The 24056-nt window shown below is 42.0% G+C and overlaps 2 protein-coding genes across 6 annotated transcripts in view; one reads left to right on the plus strand and one right to left on the minus strand.

Moving 5' to 3' along the window:
- The window catches only part of zufsp (zinc finger containing ubiquitin peptidase 1), a 36313-nt gene extending 21927 nt beyond the window's left edge, over positions 1 to 14386 (minus strand). The window contains exons 1-4 of one of the 5 annotated variants that reach the window (XM_080192606.1): positions 14321 to 14338; positions 13587 to 13655; positions 6107 to 6779; positions 808 to 918 (exon numbers count right to left, since the gene is read on the minus strand). In XM_080192606.1, coding sequence (XP_080048732.1) covers positions 808 to 918; positions 6107 to 6752 — 757 coding nt within the window. In that variant the 5' untranslated portion in view covers positions 6753 to 6779; positions 13587 to 13655; positions 14321 to 14338. Of the gene's footprint in view, positions 1 to 807; positions 919 to 6106; positions 6780 to 6901; positions 7752 to 13586; positions 13656 to 14320 lie in introns of those variants that run through there. The other 4 variants (XM_080192605.1, XM_080192608.1, XM_080192609.1 and 1 more) reach the window with 4 other exon arrangements.
- An 81-nt stretch (positions 14387 to 14467) lies between these two features.
- Positions 14468 to 24056, plus strand: part of kpna5 (karyopherin alpha 5 (importin alpha 6)) — a 35403-nt gene continuing 25814 nt past the window's right edge. Inside the window, exons 1-4 of the mRNA XM_080192610.1 lie at positions 14468 to 14777; positions 17202 to 17332; positions 17419 to 17523; positions 17608 to 17707. Coding sequence (XP_080048736.1) covers positions 17204 to 17332; positions 17419 to 17523; positions 17608 to 17707 — 334 coding nt within the window. The 5' untranslated portion in view covers positions 14468 to 14777; positions 17202 to 17203. The remainder of the gene's footprint in view (positions 14778 to 17201; positions 17333 to 17418; positions 17524 to 17607; positions 17708 to 24056) is intronic.

Consider the following 24056-nt stretch of genomic DNA (forward strand, 5'->3'; position numbering starts at 1 on the left):
TATGGAATAAGATTATAAAGAACAGGAGATATGTGTTAAGGCATTTATAAGTAGGTGAAAAATCACCAAAGGTAAGAATTTCCTTGACCCAGAGGCTAAATGAAGCTACCAAGGCTTTAGAGGACAGTATGTCAAAGGGAAGGAAGAGGCATCCTAAGGAAAACCTAAGAGAAGATTAGGAAGTAGGCTGAAGTGCAACTTTTAATTAACACAATGCAACTACCTTCACGATTTGGACAGGGTAATGGATGAAATGTGCAAGATTCCATACACAGCAAAATGCTCTATGCTGCCCTTAAACATGCCTTAACAAAACAAAAACACTAAAAACTAGAAATTTGAAATAAAGCAAAAATACACTTTCTTAGCACTATTGCTGCAACATCCAGCTTTTTTTACTTGCAGAACACCTGCAAAGATGGGGTTCAGTTCAGAATCAAGCAGGAAACAGAAGGATCCTATCAGAGGTAATCAGTTGTAAATGCGCCTAGTTTGGGGGCATTTAAGAGATCCGTGGATAGGTTTATGGACGAAAAGGGATTGGTTTAGGTTAGTGGGTCATTGTTTTGTAACTGGTCGGCGCAACATCGTGGGCCGAAGGGCCTGTTCTGCGCTGTAATGTTCTATGTTCTATAACTTATTCCAGAAATAAATTGTGTGGAAGCTTTGCAAATACTCAAAGTGCAATTCAGTGTCAAGAGCTGACATGTTGGACAACTAAATTAATTTGCCTGATTAAACAAGAAAGAAAACAGCTTTTCACATTATAACCTCTTTGCAAAGAGTAACAACACAATGTATTATTACCTTCAGCTCTGCTCTCAGCTAAATGCAACTCCACATGTTCTTGCAGTATTTGACAATTTGCAAGTATCAGTTTGCACATTGGGCATGGATACAGTCTCTGCTTTCCACAACCTAATAAACACAAGGTGAAAATTAAACTCCAGTCAAAGAATACAAAATACTAGTTTATTTCTTTTGCAAAAAACATTATAAAAAATATGAATTAATTATTTTGTGATATTCTGTCACAAGTTACCCTGCCCTGTGTCACAGAATTCACTTTGACTGAGTCACACAATGCTTAACTTGGAAATTTGGTGAGTAAGCGACGTGGGTATTTTAAAAAAGAGCGGATCCAAGAGAAGAAGTAAATGGCAGCAAAACCTGATAATCAAGATCTATAGACATATATTTGGTGAGTTTTACAATATTTTTCAATCTATCTAGGGCAATAAAATGGGAATTAAATGGAGAGAGACTAAATTAGGACCAGGAGATACAAGTACTGTATTAAATTTCTAGCATAATTGGTTAAACGACTTACTGTAAATACAAATAAGCATTGAGTGATATTTCAGACTTAAAATTTAATTAAAATAAAATAGCGACGGCAGGGAAGGCGATGGGTTGCAGTTATAGCACGTGGAATCCAGTGGATATCAAGAGTACTCACAGCAACCACAGCTTGAAGAACTTTGGTGATGAGCTGAAGTCAGAGCTTCAGACACTGTGATACATCAGGAAAGAAGTTACCTCAATGTGTTCTTCCAGGAGGTAGTCATACTCCTTGAGTTAAGTACATCAGGTTTGGTCTGTGGTTAGGCCAGAAGGAGTACAACTACGTATGAGACAGAAATAGGGATCCAAAAGGTAACACTGGAAAAGTCTCAGCCCTTACAGTTGTTCAATGGGTACAAGGTTTTTGCAACTTGAGTGAACAAGAATAAAGACTGCAGAGAGGATAAGCAAATTCACCATCGCACAACTGTCATTAGAAAATCAGAATACACTCAGGGAGAATCAACATGGCTTTAAGAAAAGGTAATTGTGTTTGACAAATTCATTAGTTATTTCAGGATGCAATAAGCAGGGTGGAAATTAGAGGTGGTCCAAAAGATGTAGCATATTTATATCTCTAAAACAGATTTGACAAGTTCCACATTAAAGGTTAGTACACAACACAACAGCTGTTGGCGTTGGGAGCTTTATGTTTGCATGGATGGAGGATTGCCTTCTAAAGGAAACAGTGTTGGGACAAATGGGTCATTTTCAACTTGATATACCCCATCTAATCTTTGCAGGTATTTATTATGCAAATAAAAGAAGCTGCATTTGCTGTAATAGTGTTAAGAAACAGTATTTTTGCTTAATTTCTAGAATACGCAGACACGGGGAGAATGTGCAAACAACACAGTGACCCAAGCTGAAAATCAAACCTGGGTCCCTGTGAGTGTCACAGCGATCAATGATGAGGTCTCAGCTATTTATCACCTTTATTAATGACTTGCATGAGGGGTGTGACTATATATACTGTAACCAAATTCACTGACAATATAAAAATATGTAGGAAAGCTAATTGTGAGGATACAAAGTGTCTGGAAAGGGATATAGACAGGTTACGTGAGTGGGCAAAGATTTGGCAGATGGGAAAATGTGAGGTTACCCACTTTAACAATAGAAAAGCAGAATATTATTTAAGTGGAGAGAAAAACTAAAGAATGCTGCTGTACAGTGGGATCTAACGTCCTTGTGCATGGAGCACAAAATGTTAGCTCGCAGGTACAGCAAGTAATTGGGAACAAAAGCAATTAACATTGGCCTTATTGCAAGGGGGATGGAGTATTAAAGTAGTGAAGACTTGAAATTCTTAGAGCATTGGTGGGACTGCACCTTGAGTACAGTTTTGGTCTTCTTACTTAAGGAGCAATTTACTGGTATTGGCAGTGGTTTAAAGCAGGTTCACTAGGCTGATTCCTGGGATGAAGGGTTTAAAAGGAAAGGTTGGGCCTACACTCATTGGAGTTTAGAATGACAAGCGATCAATTGAAATAAAAGACTCATAAGGGGACTTGACAAGGTAAATGCTAAAAGAATGTTTTCCCTCATGGGGTAATATAGAACTAGGGATAGTTTAAAAATTAGGCATCTCCCATTTAAGACTGAGATGAAGAGAAAATGCTTCTCTCAGAGGGTTGTTACTCTTGGTAATTCTCTTCCCTGAAGACAACGGAGGCTGGGTCATTGAGTATATTCAGGTTGAGTGAGATAGATGTTTGAACTCACTTCCTAACAGCACTTTGGGTGTACCTACATCACATGAACTGCAGCGGTTCTAGTAGGTGGTTCAGCACCACCAACTTCTCAAATGCAATTAAAGATGTGTAATAAATGCTGGTCTAGTCAGCAATGCTCACATCCTATGATCTGACTGGCAGATCGAAGGCTCAAGTGATTTTTGTGGCTGAATTTCTTACAATACTGCTGATTGACTCACTAACCATCATTCCTGTGAGGAAAGATTTGAGTAAAATGGGCCTATAATCTCTGGAGTTTTGAAGAATCAGAGGTGATTTCATTGAAACATACAAGATTATGAGATGGCTTGAAAGAATAGATGCTCAGAGGCTGTGTCCCTGCCTGGAAATCAAGAACGAAGGGGACTTTAGTCTCAGAATAATGGTACTGAGATGCAGTGGAATTTCTACACTAAAGAGGGCTGAGAGTATTTGAATTCAGTATGCCAGAGGGCTCAGTAACATTCAAGACTGAAACTGATTTTTGGCCACTTAAAGAAAGTGAGCAGAGTTAACATGGATTAAAGGTGTAGATCTTATGTTCTTACGATCTGTGGCATGGGGGTAAGCCTTCATTAAACAAGATAATGGTCAAGCCACTCAAGTGGATCTAGGGATCCAGTCTGACTGAGCTACCGTTAAGTAAATCCTTGCACAAAAATGTTGCTCCAAAAAAAATTAAACCTCTATCTATTGAGGTGAAACTTTTGCGAATAAGCTTCTTCTCAGTATAAAGGAACAGTTTAGAAAGCCTCCTGCTTCACAGGAATAGTTTATTGTCCCACACTTGCAGATATTCTCTATCAAGTTTCCTGATTTAACAGGAAGCCAGGCGACTGATGCCACCTACAGGACACACTGCAGTACAAGCAGCTCAACATGACGCAGATTCTAAATTATTAGTAATATTAAAATTAATGAAAACAATATTAGTACCAACTGGCTAAATAATACTGCTCCACTGAAAGCAATGTGTGACATAAGATACTGGGCGTGCAATTAAACATTTTCCAGCAGCTGGTCTGGAAACACAGTGAAAAGTTGGGAAATGATCCATTTTAGAAACATTCTTTTAAAATTTAGATATAGTGGGTCATGAATATTTGCATTTTTCAACAGTAAGTTGTATGAATGATTATAATGATTTTAACATAATAAAACATGCTAAGGTATTCCTCCAGGAGTATCATGAAACAAAATGTGACACCAAGCTACCAAAGGTGATTTTATGGCAGATGACTGAAAATTTGGTCAAAGAGGCAGGTTTAAGAAGCATTAAAAGAAAAAAACGAGGTAGAGAGACAGACTCGTTTAAACGGGGAAATCCAGAGCTTAGGGTCTAGGAGGCTAAAAGCAAGGTTACCAATGAAAGAGTAATTAAAGTCAAGGATGCACAAGAGGCTGGAATTAGAGGAGCGTAATTATGCAAAAGGGTTGAGGATTTCGAGGGATCAAAGTGATCGGGACTGGGCAGGTTACAGAGAGATTTGCAAATCAAGGTGGAGAATTTTAAACTCAAGGCTTCACCAATGCAGGTTAGCAAAGACAGGTGATAGGCGATCAGGATTTGCTGAGAGTTAGGACACAGCCAACAGACATTTGGATGATCTCAACTTTACAGAGGATAGAATGAGGCAGCCAGGAAAAGAGTGTGGTGAAATAGTCATGTCTAGTGATAACAAAGACATGGATCATGCTTTCAGCAGTAAAGAGCTGAGGTAGAGTGAAGTTGAGCAATGTTATAGAAGTGGAAATAGGCCATCTTACTGAACGTAGAGATATTGGTCAGAAGATCATCTCAAAGTCCAAATGTAAAGAGTTTTGAGAACAGACTGGTTCAGCTTTATACATTTTTTTTACTCATTCATGGGACACAAACGTCGCTGGCTGGCCAGCATTAATTGCCCATTCCTTGCTGCCCTTGGAGAGCAGTTGAGAGTCAACCACATTGCTGTGGGTGTGGAGTCACATGTAGGCCAGACCAGGTAAGGATAGCAAAGTGAATAAACTTGACTAAATTTTTCAAATTTACATCTCACATCTTCTCCCAGCATAAATCTGGTGTTAGCCTCCCACACCACCACCCCGCCCCGCGCGCGCGCACACGCGCACACACACACACACACACACACAGTCTCACAAACTCAGCTAAACCTCTTTCCTTCAATATCCTTTCTCCCTCCATTATTCTCAAATACTTCTTTGAACTCAACTTTTCCATATGTGATTTTATTTCATGTTTTCCTATTGCCTCCACTTTCAGGTCAATAAAATTTAATTTACCTTCCCTTGATTACTTATGAAACCTTGATAATTTGTAGAAGTTCCTTGAAACTTCCCCTTGAAATTCAAAAGCCGAGTCACCAGTTATCTCAAAATGGAAATTTTAAATCCAACCTATTATCTCGTAAATTCAACATCTCCATAACCTCTCATTACAAGTGCCTACATTTGTACCTACATGCCTAAATACATACTCAACACCTTTACCTCTCAGTTCCCATAGACAAGCTGTCTTTAATTAACCTTTCCCCAGTTTAATTAATCACAGATACACACTCAGCCTTCTTTACAGAATACCACCATATATACCAAAATATAACAAAATCTGTTTTTTAAAAACTCCTAGTGATGTTATTGGAGTTGTATGCTTTTGGAAGCAGTAGCTCTTTCTCCTTGTTTTCAAAACAAAAGAAAATGATAAGGTAAGTCAGGTTTCCCCAGGAACCTGACTTGCTCAGCAAATAACATCTGCCATGTTCATACAAGGACAGAACCTGAGGAGGGAACACAATTAAAAATTGGAGCCAGGAAGGGAAGTTGGTTGGTCAGTAGCTTAGTGGGAACAGGGTTAAGAGAAAAAGATGAGTTGGGACAAATACATGAGGTAGAGTCATCATAAGAGGTCTACCCTGGATATCGATTTTATATAGTGGCATTTCTTTGCCCCCAACACATTGCTCTTGATTCTGATACACTTACACTGCTGAAGACTAGAGGCATTGCATCATACATATATTTCACACCTTTTTGAGGAGTTTCCAACAACTCAGAATGTTCGTTTTTAACATGTTCATTTAGATCCTCTCCTGAATTTCCTATTAGGCCACAAAAAGGACATTCTGGGACATCAAACTTCACAGATTCTTCAGAACTGCTACAAAGTCCATTGTCTTTTGATCCTTTATGGTTGTTATTGCATGTTGTTTGCTCAGGTTGCCTCCAAACAGTTCTTGAAATATGTCCATTGACAGCTTCTGATTGCACTAATCTTTTGGATTCACCCTTTCCGTTTAGGTTATGTCTAAATGGTCTCTCACAGCTAGAAGATGCAGCACCGCAAGACATCTCTGGTTTTGGCTCGTCCATCCTGTCCACTTTAAATTTTTGTTGTTCTGGAACCGTTTTATACTTCAACGGAGCTAATCCACTGGTCTGAAGTGATGCATTGAGATCCTTTTCTTTATCAATGGAACAGATTGTCCTGCAGTCATCCACTGGTTTCATCTCACTGTGGGAAGTCTCTATATGGAACATTAATTCATCATAACTGATTCCTGATAGATTACAGATTGGACAATTGTACTCATTTTCTTCATGCATAATAAGAATGTGTGTCTTCATGTCAGGTTCTGACAGGCCACTTTGCCCACAAATATCACAGGTGAACATGCTGGATTACTGATTTGACACTCTCAACTGTTTTAAGAAAAAGAAAAACATCATGAGATTGCATATCTGTACAATGCAAAGCGTGCAAATATAAAAAAAGTAATATTTATGATGCAATAAATAGGATATGCATAATTAAATGAACATACCAGACCCTGCAATGTTAGCAAGTATACTTCATTGTAAATGTACCTAGATCCCCCATCCAGCAGTTATGTTGGAAGTAAAATGGTTTGTGGGAACATATCCAGTGGATGTTTAGTATAGGTAGGTTTGGATGGTTAGATTTAGCCTCATAGAAACATAGACAAAGAAGATAGGAGCAGAAGGGGGCTATTTTGTTCTATGTGCCTGCTCCACCATTCATCACGATCACGGTTGATCGTCCAACTCAATAGCCTAATCCTATTTTCTCTCCATAACCTTTGATCCCATTCACCCCAAGTGCTATATTTAATTGCCTCTTGAATACATACAATGTTTTGGCATCAATTACTTCCTGTGGTAATGAATTCCACAAGCTCACCACTCTTTGGGTGAAGAAATATCTCCTCATCACCGTCTTAAATGATTTACCCCAAATCCTCAGGCTGTGACCCCTGGTTCTGAACTCCCCCATCATCGGGAACATCTTCCCTACATCTACTCTGTCTATTCCTGTTAGAATGTTAGAAATCTCTGAGATCCCCTGTCACTGATCTGAACTCCAGTGAAAACAATCCTCACCTAGTCAATCTGTGAAGTTGTACGAATGAAGTAGTGGCATGATGGGAAAATTGGTCAAGTATTTGGTACAAAATAAGGAAAACTGACTCTGCATAACCTAAGACATGAATAAGACCGGAGAAGGTCAAGACCTGCTAAAGCTGACTGCATAATCTAGGGCTGTAAGAGTAAGACAGGATAAGGTCAGGGATGAAGGAGTCACCGACCTTCTTCTGTTCTATCAAAGGAGAAGATAAAGGTATGACTGACGAGACAAAGAGTTCTAGGAGGTCAGCAGGTTGTACCATTATTTATGACATTGCTTATGGTGCCTCTATTTGATCAAATTCCTGAATAAGCTCTGGTCATGCAAACTGATAATGATTATGTATAAATACTGAATTGATTCTTTACGTACGCACGGACGTGAGAAGGAATTAGCAAGTCGTAACAACTGCTCTCCGAACTCAAGTTTTTGCCAATACTGCATTCAGTCTTTTGGAAATAAAGACAAGTTATTTTGTTGGTACCACAATCAAGGAGCAGGAAAATTTCCACTTCAACAAATCTCTCCTCATATATCCATCCCGTCATCCCTGGAATCAGCCTGGTAAACCTTTGCTGCACTCTCTCAACAGCAAGATCATTCCCCAGAAAAGGAGACTAAAACTGCACACAATACTCTAGGTGTGGCCTCACCAAGGCCTTGTTTAATTGCAACAACACATCCCTGCTCCTGTACATGAAATCTCTCGCAATGAAGGACAATATCATTTGCCTTCTTTAGGTCCTGCTGCACCTGCATGCTTACCTTCAGCAACTGGTGCACAAGGGCACCCAGGTGCTGCTGCACACTCCCCTCTCCCAATTTACAGCCGTTCAGGTAATAATCTGCCTTCTTGTTTTTGCTCCCAAAATGTACAACCTCATAGTTATTCCAAAGTGAATAACCTCACATTTAGCTTCATATGGTACGAATATATTGGTTAAAGTTTTATTTCAAGACATTGTATTGAGAAATTAATATTACAATTATCCTTAAAATTGAATGTGTTTGATTGACTTGTCCACGCAATTGAGTATTGATTATTCAATAAAGCGGGTGGCATGATGGCACAGTGGGGTCAGCACTGCTGTTTCACAGTGCCAGGGACCCAGGCTCAAATCCTCCTTTAGGTGACTGTCTGTATGGAGTTTGCACGTGCTCCCTGTGGGTTTTCTCCAGGTGGTCCAGCTGATGATAACAGGACAATCCATTCCATTCATAAAGAAACGGTCCTTAATGCTTCACTTCAGACCAGTGGGTTGGCTCAGTTGAAACAAAAACAGTTCCAGAACAAAAAGAATTTAAAGTGGTCTGTCCAAAGACGTACAGGTTACGTGGATTGCCTATGCAAAATTGCCCCTTAGTGTCCAAAGATGTGTAAGTTAGGGGGATTAGTGAGGTGAAAAGGTGGGGTTACATGGATAAAACCTGGGTGTGATGCTCTGTCGGAGGATCAGTGAGACTCGATGGACCTATTGGCCTCTTTCTCCTCTGTAGGAATTCTATGAGTATAATCTTTTCAGTTTTATTCCTGTAGAAGTTTAGATCATCAGTTTTCTGATTTACAGTGGTTCAGGCATATAGCTTGTCTATGTGGCATGAAAGACCAAGACACACAACTGTTTAAGTGAAGAGACCATCAGATTAACGGCAACAAAATCTCAATTAGAACGCATGACTGATTTTTGCAGATCAAGAGCTAATAAATATTGGATAGTAGTACATATCATGAAGAAGATTTGCATTTATAATCACACTTTTCACAACCATCAGATGTCCCATATGATCATAAGACACAGGAGCAGAATTAGACAATTCAGCCCATCGAGTCTGCTCCACCAACCAATCATGGCTGATATGATTCTCATCCCAATTCTACTGCCTTCTCCCCATAACTCTTGATCCCCTTATTGATCAAGAACCTATCTATCTCTGTCTTCACAGCCACTGAAGCACTTTTTGAAATACAGTCACTGTTGTGATGTAGGAAATGCAGCAGCCAATTTGCAGCAAGCTCTTTCAACAGCAATGCAATCGAGTTTGCGCTGATCCTCCGACAGAGCATCACACCCAGGCCCTATCCCTGTGACCGCACCTATTCACCGCACTAATCTCCCTAACCTATACATCTTTGGACACTAAGGGGTGTGGCCAAACGGGCCATCTAGAATGGTGATTTGTAAAGCACTCTAGGACAATTGGGTGAGAATTAAAATGACAGGCTGCAACCTAAAAGACAGAAACAAACAGGCAGCAACCCTGACGAGTGAATAAACAGGATATGGGTCATCTCCAGGATGAACGGGACTTTATGGTCACATTGGGTTGTTTCATCTCCAGGATGAAAGAGACTTTCTGGTCACAGTGGGTTGTGTACCAGACATAAGGGCACCTTGACCCCTTATTTAGGATGGAGGTATGTGACCTATGTGCCTCCAGCACCTATAGACATGGCCACTGGGGAGTGAGCAGAGACTGATAGCCAAGTTCCGCACACGAGGACGGTCTCAACAGGGATCTTGGGTTCATGTCGCACTATCTGTAACCCCTGTGACTTGCCTGGGTGTGCAAAACCTCACTTACTGTACTGTCTGGAGACAATACACATCTCTTTAACCTGTGATCAGTGCTCCTTCCACACACGTTGTCAGCCACTTTAGGACTTGAACAGCAGGTTAGGTGTAAAGATTCGCATTCTAATCAGTAATCAGTAAACTGTCTGTGCTTTATATGCTCTGTCTGAGGCCAGAATTCTACATTCACCTAAAGAAGAAGGAATACCCTTGAAAGCTAGTGAGTTTACTATCAAATAAATCGGTTGGACTAAAACCTGGTGTTGTCAGACTTTTTACTGTGTTTACCCCAGTCCAATGCCAGCATATCCACATCATGACTGGGGACATACCCAGAGATCAGTATGGCAGCACCTGATTGGACTCTTATTGATCAGGGGGATCAAGTCCTGATCAATTGATTGGCAATGGCCAAAAGGGGCGTGAAACCCAGTGGCGTATAAAGGGTGCTGCGCAGCCAGGAATCTCTCTCTCTTTCTCTGACCCCACAAACAAGCTACAACAATGGTGACCATTGCCAGCGATGACCAGCACAAGAAGAGCCACCACACCTGAGAAGGAAGAAGGAAAACCAGAGCCAGAGTCCAGACCAAAGGACTGAACTAAGCAGACGACTAACAAGATCAACGCACAGATAAAGGCCAATATCTACTTGGGTACTTGCCAGTCACGCAAAGTCAAATCAAGGTCTCATATTGATCTTGACCTTCAGTATTTTCCTGTAAGATAATTTATTGTTGATTGGGTGGGTGATTATTGATTGTGTGGGTTTAAATAAATATTGGTTGTACTAACGAGATGTCTACACGTAGTTATTTGCCCACTATATAAGGGTTAAAACAGCTACTGTTACGCAGCTGTTTAAAAAAGTAGACAAAAGGCAGGTAACTACAGGCCAGTTACCTTAACGTCCGTAGTTGGGAAAATGCTGGAATCCATCATTAAACAAGAAATAGCAGGATACCTGGAAAAAAATGGTTTGATCAAACAGACGCAGCATGGATTCATGAAGGGAAAGTCATGTTTGACGAATTTACTGGATTTTTATGAAGATGTGACGAGTGCGGTTGACAGAGGGGAACAGGTGGATGTGGGTGTTTTTAGATTTCCAGAAAGTGTTCGATAAGGTGCCTCGCAAAAAGTTGCTGTAGAAGATTAGGGTGCATGGAGTTGGGGGTAAAGTGTTAGCGTGGATTGAGGATTGGCTATCTAACAGGAAGCAGAGAGTTGGAATAAATGGGTGCTTTTCTGGTTGGCAGTTGGTGACTGGTGGCATGCCGCAGGGATCAGTGCTGGGGCCTCAACTCTTTATCATATACATAGACGATCTGGAGGAGGGGACTAAGTGTAGGGTAACAAAGTTTGCTGAAGACATGAAGATGAATGGGAAAGCAAATTGTGTGGAGGTCGCGGAAAGTCTGCAGAGAGATTTGGATAGGCTGAGTGAGTGGGTGAGGGTCTGGCAGATGGAGTATAACGTTGGAAAATGTGAGGTTACCCACTTCGGAAAAAATAATAATAAAATGGATTATTTAAATAGTGAAAAATTACAACATGCTACCATGCAGAGGGACCTGGGGTTCCTTGTGCATGAATCGCAAAAACTCAGTCTGCAGGTGCAGCAGGTGATCAAGAAGGCAAATGGAATGTTGGCCTTTATCATGAGGGGGATAGAATATAAAAGCGGGGAGGTCTTGCTACAACTGTATAAGGCACTGGTGAGGCTGCAACTAGAGTACTGCGGGCAATTTTGGTCCCCTTATTTGCGAAAGAATATATTGGCTTTGGACAGAGTACAGAGAAGGTTCACCAGATTGATACCGGAGATGAGGGGGTTAGCTTATGAGGAGAGATTGAGCCTGTATTCATTGGAGTTTAGAAGGCTGAGGGGTGATCTTATAAAGACATATAAGATAATGAAGTGGCCAGATAGGGTACAGGCAGAGAGATTCTTTTCGCTTAGAAAGGAAACCAGAACTAGAGGGCACAAACTCAAAATAAGGGGGGTCAGTTTAGAACAGAGTTGAGTGGAACTTCTTCTCTCAGAGGGTAGTGAATTTCTGGAATTCTCTGCCCATTGAAGTGGTGGCGGCTACCTCGTTGAATATGTTTAAGTCATGGGTAGATAGATTTCTGATCGATAAGGAAATTAAGGGTTATGGGGAGCAGGCGGGTAAGTGGAACTGATCCACTTCAGATCAGCCATGATCTTATTAAATGGCAGTACAGGCTCGAGGGGCTGTGCAGCAGACAACAGAGGCAATTTTGCATGGCCAATCCATTTAACCTGTACATCTTTGGACAGTCCACTTTAAATTCTTTTTGTTCTGGGGCTGTTTTTATTTCAAATGAGCCAACCCACAGGTCTGAAATAAAGCATTGAGATCAATAGCTTTATCAATGGAACTGTCTTGCTATCATCAATTGGACCATCTGGAGGAAATCCATGTGATAATGACGAGTTTTTTTTAATATTGCTTGAGAAATAAATATTACCTTGGACACTATTGCATTCAGGTTCATCACATATTTTAATTAAAATTATCATCAATTTGGTCTATATACTGTAGCTATAATTCTTAAAAAGCTACACTCCTTCCTTTTATGTTACTGATTGTAGGTCTTTCAAAAATCCATAAGCAGAACATTTTTTTAAAATAAATGCAGTGTTGCAATATTGTCCATCCCCTTTGCTGCTTCAGGATCTGAAGCGTTGTAAATGAAACTGTGTATTCATCAGTGAACCCCCCTTTTGAGTATCTGCTGAAGGGAAGATAATTCTTGAAGCCAATTACGATAAGGCTAGAGATACTAGCCCGAGGAACTCTTACAGTGACACCCTGGAGTTGATTCTTTTATCTTCGAATGTAAGCATTGCTGGCAAGGCCAACTCTTTCCTAATTGTTCTTGAACTGAGTGGTTTGTTAGATTATTTTAGAGGGCAGTTAAATGTCCATCACATTGTTTTGAATCTCGAGTCACGCGATGGTTTTTATTTTACAAACAATCCAGTAGTTTCATGATTATTGTTAATACGACTAGCATAGTATTCCAGTTTTATTAACTGAATTTAAACTCCCAGTTGCCGTAGTGGAATTTAGCGTCAGTCTGGACCCCTGGATTACTAATGCATTAAAACAGTTTGTGGGCAGCACTCCAAATTTTGGCACATCCCAGATGTTATGGAAGAGAACTTTTCAGGGACAACAGGGTCAGATGTGCCTTTGTCACTGTCTTTCTATCCTACTTAGCCGCCTTCACTCCAAATAGATCAATTCCAACTGAACACTAGCTGAAATACCCAATCCTTAGGGCCATTCGGATAAATCTCCACCGTATCCTCTCAAGTGGCCTCACATTCTCCCTAAAAAGCATGACCAGAGATTGGATACAATCCTCTAGTTGGAAGCTAACCAGAACTTTGTAAAGGTTCAACATGAAACCAAAGATCCTATATGCATTATTAACCATTCTCAATGCGACCTGTCAGGAGAGAACTAACTAACTCACCATCCAATCCTGGTTTTATCATCCACCAAGAATAGAGGCTTAAAAGCAAATTACTGCAGATGCTGCAATCTGAAACCAAAAGAGAAAACACTGGAAAAACTCAGTCGATCTGGCAGTATTTGTAAGGAGAGAAAAGAGCTAACATTGAGTCCAGATGACCCTTTGTCAAACCTAAGAGGCACGGAAAGTGGGAGATATTTACACTGCAGGCTGAGAGAATGAACGATAAGTCATAGCCACAGAAACCAGAGGAAAAGGCTGCTAATAGTTGTCCACAGAGAGAATAAAGAATGTGAATGGCCAAACGGCAGAGAAACTAAAATGAAGATGTCAGGAAAGGGGAGGGGGGATGAAAATGGATAAGACAGAAGTAAGATTTAGAAAAGGTGAAGCAAAGGGGGAGAAAAGTTAAGGGAAGGGGGATAAAGTAGGGGGTAAGAGTGGGGGAGGGTGGAGAAGAAAAGTGAAGACAATAAGGAAGTAAAAGGCAGAGAACAGTAAAAACTTAAATAAAATAGAATGAAAACAAAGGTGGGGTTGAGCAAATCATCTGAAGTTGTTGAATTCGATGTTGAGACCGGAAGGCTGTACAGTGCCTAGTCGGAAGATAAGGTAAGATACTGAGAGGCTTCGCGTCCTTAAAGGCAGTGATTCTGATCTATAACTATTCACAACCTAGTCTCCCTCCCCGCCCGACTGCCGAGATTAATACTCATGAAAAATCAGCACTCAACTGGAAACTTTTCTTTCTGACCATTCAGCGGCAGTTCCGGTGTTACAACGACATCTGTCCGCTCCCGGCAGGCACCGCCTCGCCAACGCGCAGGCGCACAGCGGCCGTCGGGGGCGGGGATAGATCTTATTCACCACTGTGTCACAGCGAAAAGGTTCCCTCCCCCCAAATCCGGCAGGAGTACATTCAGGTGTGGTTATCACTCCGCTGTCAAATAAATGGGGATAATCTAGCGTACAGTTCTAATGAATTGCAAGAACGGTATCCCGAATGTGGAGAAGGCTCGGAAGGACTTTGCTTTGAGGTGGAGTTGCTGGCCGGCCGAGGAGTCGGCGGTGCGCAGGCGCAGACCGTCTGGGTGGCGTGGTGGCTGCTGGGATTGCTGCGCCTGTGCTGCCGCCATATTGTGGGCCCGGGTCTAACGGTCAGTGCGTGAGGGCACAAGGAGTGAGCTGCAGGTGAGATCCCGTTCCGCCTTTCCCCCAGCGGCCATTGGCCGCCTGGAGCTCCGGCTCATGGCCTTGGCCTGCTCTCGGCTGCTCCGGGAATCCGGGCCCCAGGTCTCCCGGCCTACATCGGCCACTCCGGACCATGGCGCCGCCTGCATCGGCCGCTCCGACAAACCAGGCCAGTCGCACTCAGGTCCATTCGGTTTACCCAGCCCCTGATCCCTCAGTGCTCCGGTTGGTTTGGGGCTGAAGGAAATTAAATGACCTTTTATTAACAACCTCTCTTCCTCCTCAGCAACATTTTCAAAATTATTCTGCTATCGACTGTAGTGATTATGTTTCTGGTTATTGTAACTATGTCGATAATCGCAAGAACATAGGTACTCGTCAAGCGATGGCGATCGAAGACTTTTAAGGTGGGAAGATCAAAGATGGACTGGAAAGATATGGGAGGAATGTGGGAGTTAGGGCCATGGTTGCATCTGTTACCTGTCCAGGAGTGTGCTAAGGATGGTGTTTTGAATTGGAAATACTTTGCCTTTACATTGGACAGTTAGAGCCTTGTTCTTTCATGGGATGTGGGTTTCTCTGGCTAGGCCAGCATTTGTTACCCATCCCAAATTGCCCTGAGAAGGTGGTGGTTAGCTGCTGTCGTCCAACCATGTTGTAGGTACACGCAATGCTGGTAGGGAGAGATGTAGGAGTTTATTAAGCTGTGGTCAGGAGATGATAAAGAGCTAAAAATGGTGCTATCACAAATATACAGGAGTAACTGTTTGTGGGCAGTAAATGCTAGCCTAACCAGTGATGCCTGCATCTCATTAATGAGTAAAACAAACGATGGAATTCAAGGACATGGGCTCTCTTTGATTCAGAGTAACAAAATCTATTGTAGTGGAAGTGTGTGCTGTAATGTGGGCATTCATTGAATTGGTTCTGATTCTGCTTTTGCTTGTCAGAACTGAAATGTTGAATTGCAGTACCGACATCTTTCATCTGTTGCCATGGATACATGGAGAATGCAAAACCCCACTGGCATAATTTGAGGATTACCAGTTGTAACAGGATAGCTGTAGAAGTATCAGAACAATTACAATTCAATTATAGTAGTTTTCAGATTAGAATCTAGGATTTGGAACTTTGGATCATCCTGCTGTTTTTGTGTGCTGGGTGATTTTCCGTGAACTTTGAATTAAGAGATGTGCAAAAGTCTGGGAAACGGCAACTGTCTTCTGGATGTTCAGGAAAGATGTTATGAAGCAATGGTAGGCCTAAAGTTCAGTAGTATGGGAGGAACAGCACTTAATAGCCTTATAAGGAGTAGGGCTCAGGGAATGAGGCCCAAATGATACAGAACACAAACCCTCTGTTTCTTCATACCTGTCAGCTGCTTTAACCCAACCCATAGATGTCTGTAATCTTTTTACACCATTGTTTCTTCTTCCCTTGCCAGCTGGTTCCTGTTGTGTTCCTGAAATTCACAGGCAAATTGATGCCCATTTTTATAATTTTCACTCCTTGTCTGCTCCAGGAATGGAAGATTTAATGTGTCGTCGCTGAACTACTGACTTTTACCGTAAACCCTGTTTCATGAGTTCTCCAATTACTTCAGCAATGATTGGATGGAGTATTTGAAACATTCTCTAAATAATTTGTTTCTTTGAATTTGAAAATATGCTCGTTGGTTGAGGAGCAGGATTCCTGTTTTTAGTTGTTTAAACAATTTGCAAAACAAAACTTTTAATACATTTTAGATCAATTGCAATCTTCCCTGATCCAATACTTTGAGAATTCAATAAATTTCTGTCTTTGGAAAAAGTGTGATTCTTGAATCCTTGGTATGAATGATAGAACCTTTTGGTCTTGCTTGTTGATGAACGCATTCTGTAGAAGTTCTACAAATTGCAAAACTTCCTCCAGGTGCCAAGAGATAGATTAATCTCTCCAAAACTTAAAAGTATTAGAATAAATGAGAATTTGGTAAATACATTTAATTTGTATGGTGATTTTTCAGTACTTATCAAAAAGGTTGATGACTCAAAATTGTCATATTTGTATCTCAATAGGTATTTTTATTTAACATAATATTAAATTTAAATGAAAGCAGGAAATGCTAGATAATCTGGCAGCATCTGTGGAGTGCGAAAGTTAATATTTTTGAGTCTGTCTGATTCTTCCTTGGTCTGAAGAAGAGTCGTATTGCACTCCAAACCTTAAATCTGTGTGTGTCTCTACACAAATGCTGCCAGACTTGCTGAGTCTATCCAGCATTTTCAGATTTCCAGCTTCTGCAGTACTATATTTGTGTGTATGGATGTTTTTGTTATGTTAAAATTTTAAGCATAATCATTGTTGCATTGGAAATTGAGTTGTAGTTTGCCTGCTTTTGCAACAGCAACTTTTCTCAGATTATATTGGGATATTTAATTGCAGACATGGCAAGCCCAGTAAAAGATAATTACAGAATGAGAAGCTACAAGAACAAAGCGTTAAACACTCAGGAAATGCGAAGACGACGAGAAGAAGAGGGAATCCAGCTGCGGAAACAAAAAAGGGAAGAGCAGGTGTGTATGTAATAGTCTGAAAATATGTTTTGATAAATAAACTGGTCACACTTTTCAGCTAATGGCTTTTTCTGTTTGTATTCCAGTTGTTCAAACGCAGAAATGTGGCAGTTCCTGGAGGTGATGAAGCAATGTTTGAAAGCCCTATTCAGGACCCTGATATAAGTTCTACCATAGTATCCGTACCAGGAGTAAGTATAGAGAATAAGAATGTTTTTGTGTCTGTTTATTTAGCACACTTTTGAACTACTAAGTATCATTGTTCTTAATTATAGGAAGGTGTTATCACAATGGAAATGGTACAGATGATATTTTCAGAAGATCCTGATCAACAGCTTGCAGCCACACAGAAGTTTCGGAAATTGCTCTCAAAAGGTGAGAATTCCTCAACTGCCGAGTTTAAAGCAATGAACGTAAGAAATACGAGCAGGAGTAGGCCATCTAGCCCTTCGAGCCTGCCCTGCCATTCAGTAAGATCATGGCTGATCTGCCGTGTCTCAGTTCCACATTCCCGCCCTCTCCCCATAACCCTTAATCCCCTTGCCTATCAAAAACCTATCAACCCGCGTCTTAAATATATTTAGCGAGGCAGCGTCCACCACTTCAATGGGCAGAGAATTCCAGAGATTCACCACCCTTTGAGTGAAGAAGTTCCTCCTCAACTCTGTTCTAAACCGTCCCGTCCCCCCCCCCCCCCCGCCTTTATATTGAGGCTGCGCCCTCTACTCCTACTGTCCTTCCTGAGCAGGAAGAGCCTCTCCACCTCTATCCTATCCATCCCATTCATCATCTTATATGGCTCAATGAGATCTCCCCTCATTTTTCTAAACTCTAATGAGTACAAGCCTAGTTCATACAGCCTCTCCTCATAGTTCAACCCCCTCAAGTCCGGTATCAGCCTAGTAAACCTCCTCTGCACTCCCTCCAAGGCCAAAATATCCTTGCGTAAGTGCGGCGACCAAAACTGCACACAGTACTCCAGCTGCGGCCTCACCAGTGCCCTGTACAGTTGCAGCAAGACCTCCCTACTTTTATATTCAATCCCCCTCGCTATGAAGGCCAGCATCCCGTTTGCCGTCCTGACCACCTGCTGCACCTGCAGGCTGGGTTTTTGCGACTCATGCACAAGGACCCCGAGGGCCCTCTGCACCGTCGCCTGCTGCAGTTTTTCGCCATGTAAGTAATAGTCCTGCCTACCATTATTCCTACCAAAGTGGACAACTTCACACTTGCCAACATTAAATTCCACTTGCCAGTTCCTGGCCCATTCGCACAGCCTATCTAGATCCTTCTGCAGACTTTCCGCACCCTCCGCACAATTTGCCGTTCCACCAATCTTGGTGTCATCAACAAATTTCGACACCATACACTCGGTTCCCTCCTCCAGATCCTCTATATAAATGGTAAATAGCTGAGGCCCCAGCACCGACCCCTGGGGCACTCCACTAGTCACCAACCGCCAATCCGAATAGCACCCATTGACCCCCCACACTCTGCCTCCTATTTGACAGCCAATCCCCAATCCACGCTAACACTCTACCCCCCAACTCCGTGCCCCCTGACCTTCTGTAATAACCTCTTGTGCGGCACCTTATCAAACGCCTTCTGAAAATCAAGAAACACCACATCCACCGGCGCTCCTCTATCCACCACCCTAGACACATCCTCAGAACTCCAATAAATTCGCCAGACACGACTTCCCTTTAATGAAACTGTGCTGCATCTGCTCTATCGAGCAATTCTCCTCAAGATACCTCGCTATTTTCTCCTTGATCACGGATTCTAACATTTTACCTACAACAGACGTTAAACTAACCGGCCTATAATTCCCTGCCTTTTGCCTGTCACCCTTAAACAACGGCGTAACATTAGCTGTTTTCCAATCTTCCGGCACTTCCCCAGAATCCAGCAGGTTTGGAAAATAATGGGAAAATAGAATAATGGAAAATAGGAAAATGGTATGATTTATCATCACTTTCTTTCAATCAGGCCAAACTCGAGTGTTCTACCAAGGTACTGCCAATACACCTCCCATTCCACCAGAGGTCCAAATGTCTTGGATCACTGCTACACAAATACAAACATGCCTACTGCTCTATTGCCTGCCCACACTTTGGCAAATCAGACCACAAGGCTGTGCTCCTGCTCCTGGCTTTCAAGCAAAAACTGAAACAGGAGAATCTGTCAAAGAAAGTTGTGCAGCGTTGGTCTGAGGAATCAGATGATGTCCTACAGATCTGCTTAGAGTCAGTAGACTGACCAATATTTAAAAATTTTGTGACCAGCCTGAACAAGTGTGCCACTACAGTAGCTGCATTCATTAGTAAGTGAATGTGTGTGTTTCCCAACCAGAAATCATGAATGAACAGGAATGTCCACTGCTCACTAAAGTCTAGGTCTGAGGCGTTCATGTCAGGTAACCCTGACCTATACAAGAAAGCCAGATCTGATCCATCAAAGATGCGAAAAAACAGTACCGTTCCAGGCTAGCCACACGGATACCTGCTGATTATGGCAAGGTCTGCAGGATGTAACAGGCTACAAGTTGAAGGCATGTAAAATCAGCAACACCAATGCATCTCTCTGAGCTCCATGCATTCTATGCCTGTTTTGAGCAAGAGGTCAGTGAGAGCACACCCTCCACCTCAGAAGCCCCAGACAAACCTGTATCCAAGATCACCATTGCAGATGCCAGAGCAGGCTTCTCAAAGGTCAATTCACGGAAAGTGACTGACCCGGATGGGGTACCTGGATGAGCACTCAGATCCTGTGCAGATCAGCTGGTGGGGGTATTCACAGATATATTCAGCCCCTCTTTACAACAATCTGGGTCCCTATCTGCTTCAAGAAGACCACCATCATCCTGGTACCAAGGGAAAACCAGGCAGCGTGCCTTAATGACAATCATCCAGTGGCTCTGACATTCATCATTATGAAGCGCTTCAAAAGGTTAGTCATGGCACAAATCAATTCTGCCCTCCAATTGCCTGGATCCATTACAGTTCACCTACCACCACAACAGGTCCACAGCAGATGCCATCTCCCTGGCCCTACACTCAACCCTTGAAGACCTGGATAACACAGACATCTATTCAGACTCCTATTTATCAATATACAGATCAGCTTTCAACACCATTATTCTTACAAAACTCATCTCCAAATTCCATGGCCTGGGGTTCGATTTCTCCCCACTGTGTGACTGAATCCTGAACTTCCTAACTCACAGACTGCAATCAGTTAGGATAGGCAACAGTACTTCCATGATCATCCTCAGCATCAGTGCCCCACAAGGCTATGGTTTCAGCCCCTTACTGTACTCATACACTTAATGACTGTGTTGTCAAATTCCACTCCAGCTTTATTTTCACGTTTACTAATGACATCACCGTAATGGATCGGATCTCAGACAATGACGAGATGGAGTGCAGGAAAGAGAGAATCTGGTGAACTGGTGCGACGCCAATCTCCTCTTCAGTGTCAACAAACCAAATGAGATAATCATTGATGTCAGGAAGTGTAATTGAGGACATGCCCCTGTCTACATAATTTATTATTGTCACATGTATTAGTATACAATGAAAAGTATTGTTTCTTGTGTGCCGTACAGACAGAGCATACCGTTCACAGAGAAGGAAACAAAAGTGCAGAATGTAATATTACCATCATAGCTAGGGTGTAGAAAAAGATCAACTTAATGTGAGGTAGGTTGATTCAGAAGTCTGGCAGCAGGGATGAAGCTGTTGGTACGTGACCTGATATTTGTATCTTGCTGGTGGAAGAAGATGGAAAGGTGAATGTCCGAATTGTGTGGGGTCCTTAATTATGCTGGCTGCTTTTCCGAGGCAGCAAGAAGTGTAGACAGTGTTATTGGATGGGAGGCCGGTTTGCGTGATGGATTGGGCTACGTTCACGACCTTTTAAAGTTTCTTGTGGCCTTGTTCAGAGTGGGAGCCATACCAAGCTGAAACACAACTGGAAAGAATGCTTTCTATGGTGCGTCTGTAAAAGTTGGTGAGAGTCGTAGCTGACATGCTAAATTTCCTTGGCCTTCTGAGAAAGTAGAGGTGTTCGTGGGCTTTCTTAACTATAGTGTCAGCATGGAGGGACCAAGACAGGTTGGTGATCTGGAACCTAAAAACTTGAAGCTCTCGACCATTTCTACTTCATGTCTGTTGGTGTAGACAGGAACATGTTCTCTTTTATGCTTTCTGAAGTTGCTGACAATATCTCTTGACATTGAGGGAGAGATTATTGTCGTCGCACCAATTCACTTGCTTCTCTATCTCATTCCTGTAGTCTGTCTCAACTTTGTTTGAGATCCAACCCACTGCGGTGGTGTCGTCAGCAAATTGAAAATCGAGTTCAAGGAGAATTTGGCCATGGTCAGGTGTATAAAGAGTATAATATGGGGCTGAGATCACAGCTTTGTGGGGCACTGGTATTGAGGATGCTGGTGGAGGAGGTGTTGTTTCCTATCCTTAATTGTGGTCTGAGTTGGGAAGTTCAGAATCCATTTGTAGAGGGAGGCGCCGAGGCCCAGGCAACAGTGTTTGGAAATGAGTTTTGTAGGAATTACGATGTTGAAGGCTGAGCTGTAGTCAAATAGGAATTTGACATTAGTGTCTTTGTTATCTATCTAGGTGTTCCAGGGTTGAGTGCAGGGCCAGGGAGATGACATCTGCTGTGGACCTGTTGCAACAGTAGGCAGGCAGTCTGGAATTGATTTGTGTCATGACTAACCTTTCGAAGCACTTCATAATGGAAATTAGAGCTACTGGACGATAGTCATTGAGGCACACTGCTTGGTTTTTCTTTGGTACTGGGATGCAGTGGGGGTGAAGCAGAAGTGTTCGAGTTTCAAGTTCTTAGGTGTCCAGATCACCAGCAACTTGTCCTGGTCCCCTCCATGCCAATACTATAGTTAAGAAAGCCCACCAATGCATCTACTTTCTCAAAGACCAAGGAAATTTGATACATTGACTACGAATCTCTCTGATGTTTACAGATGCACTATAGAAAGCGTTCATTGCATCACAGTTTGGTATAGTTCCTGCTCTATCCTAGACCTCAAGCAACATCAAAGAGTCACAAACGAAGCCCAGTCCATCACTCAAACCAGCCTCCCACCCATTGACACTGTCTAAACTTCATGCTGCATCTGAAAAATAGCCAGCATAATCAAGAACCCCACACAGCCTGGACATATTCTCTTCTACCTGCTTCAGTCAGGAAAAGGATATAAAAGCCTGAAGACACGTAGCAGCTAACTCAAGAACAGCTTCTTCCCTGTTGCCATCAGATTTTTGCATGGGCCTACCTCATTAAGTTGATCTTTCTCTACACCCTAGCTATGACTGTAAGATTACATTATGCACTCTCTACATTCCTTGTCTAGGAAAGGTATGCTTTGTATAATGGGTGAGAAACAATACTTTTCACTGTGTACCAATACATGCGACAAATCAAATTATAATCTAATTGCAGGGTACAACCGAGGAATGTATGCACGTGTACTGTTGAAGGTGGCAGGGCAGGTTGTGAAAGTGGTTAATAAGGCATCCAGGAGTCTGGGCTTTGTAGTTAGAAACATGGATTGCAAAAGCTTGTAAGTTATGATGGGCTTTTATAAAACATCTCAACTGGACATCATTTCTACTTCTGGGCACACACATTAGGAAGGATGTAACGACTTAGAGATTTATGAGAATTCCAAGGTTAGTTTGGAGAAGGAAGTTTCCTCTTAGTGAGGAGATTTGTTAGAAAAGTTCAGAGTCATGAGGCTTCTAGGCAAAATAGATGGAGAGAAACTGTTCGTTTTGGTGGAAGGTTTGAAAATCCAGGGTCACACTGATTTAAGGCGAGTGGTTCTAAAAAAAACGATGACAACAGAAGGAAAAAACATTTATGTAATGAGTGATTGGGATCCAAGATACACTGCCTGAAATGTTGTGGAGGCAGATTCAATTATAGCTTTTAAACTGAAATTGGACAAGTAAAAGAAGATTAGTAGCTATGGGATTAAGGCTAGCTGAGTTGCCCTTTCAGATAGCTGGCACAGACACCAAGGGCCAAATGTCCCCTTTCTGGCTGAAACTGTTTTATGTTTCTGTGAAATTTTATGGTATGTTAATATTATAGCCACTAAAATGGGTCAGTGGTTCAATGTGATATATCTAGTGTGGGTGAATATAGTTGGCAAGCTTTCAGCTTTTGTGTGCTTACTTATTTTCAGCCTACACCACTAGCTAGCAGCAGTGTGAAATACTAAGTCTATCCCTGTCAGTAGAGAGCCTCTCCATTGATAACCTTCAGCTGTGAATCAAGGCAAGACAAAACTGGGTCCCTTATGGTCACTGGCTAAAGTTTGAGAAAATTGCATTTGAACATACCTTAGCACCCATGAACTAATCTCCCAACTATGGGCTAACGGCTCCACTGTCTTGTCAATACTTTGGTAGCGTTGAAGGCTAAGGGTGCATATCCTGGCAAAATCTGGTGTGAAACCAAAAATCTAAGTATGTAATTTCAGCAACTCTTGCAACCAACCTGATCCTCATGCAGAGCAACTTTGTTGCTACTACAAGCATGTGTAATTAACATCTTTCAATACAGACTATGACATGAAGTGCTATGGTGATATTCCAAGATCTGAGTATTGTCAACAGCTCCATTTTACCAATAACCAGATCTGAACCTGAACAGCATTCTCAATGCACACAGCACT

The sequence above is a fragment of the Carcharhinus amblyrhynchos genome, chromosome 7 (genome assembly GCF_965287045.1).
Source record: "Carcharhinus amblyrhynchos chromosome 7, sCarAmb.v2.hapA, whole genome shotgun sequence".
In the NCBI taxonomy this organism is placed as follows: domain Eukaryota; kingdom Metazoa; phylum Chordata; class Chondrichthyes; order Carcharhiniformes; family Carcharhinidae; genus Carcharhinus; species Carcharhinus amblyrhynchos.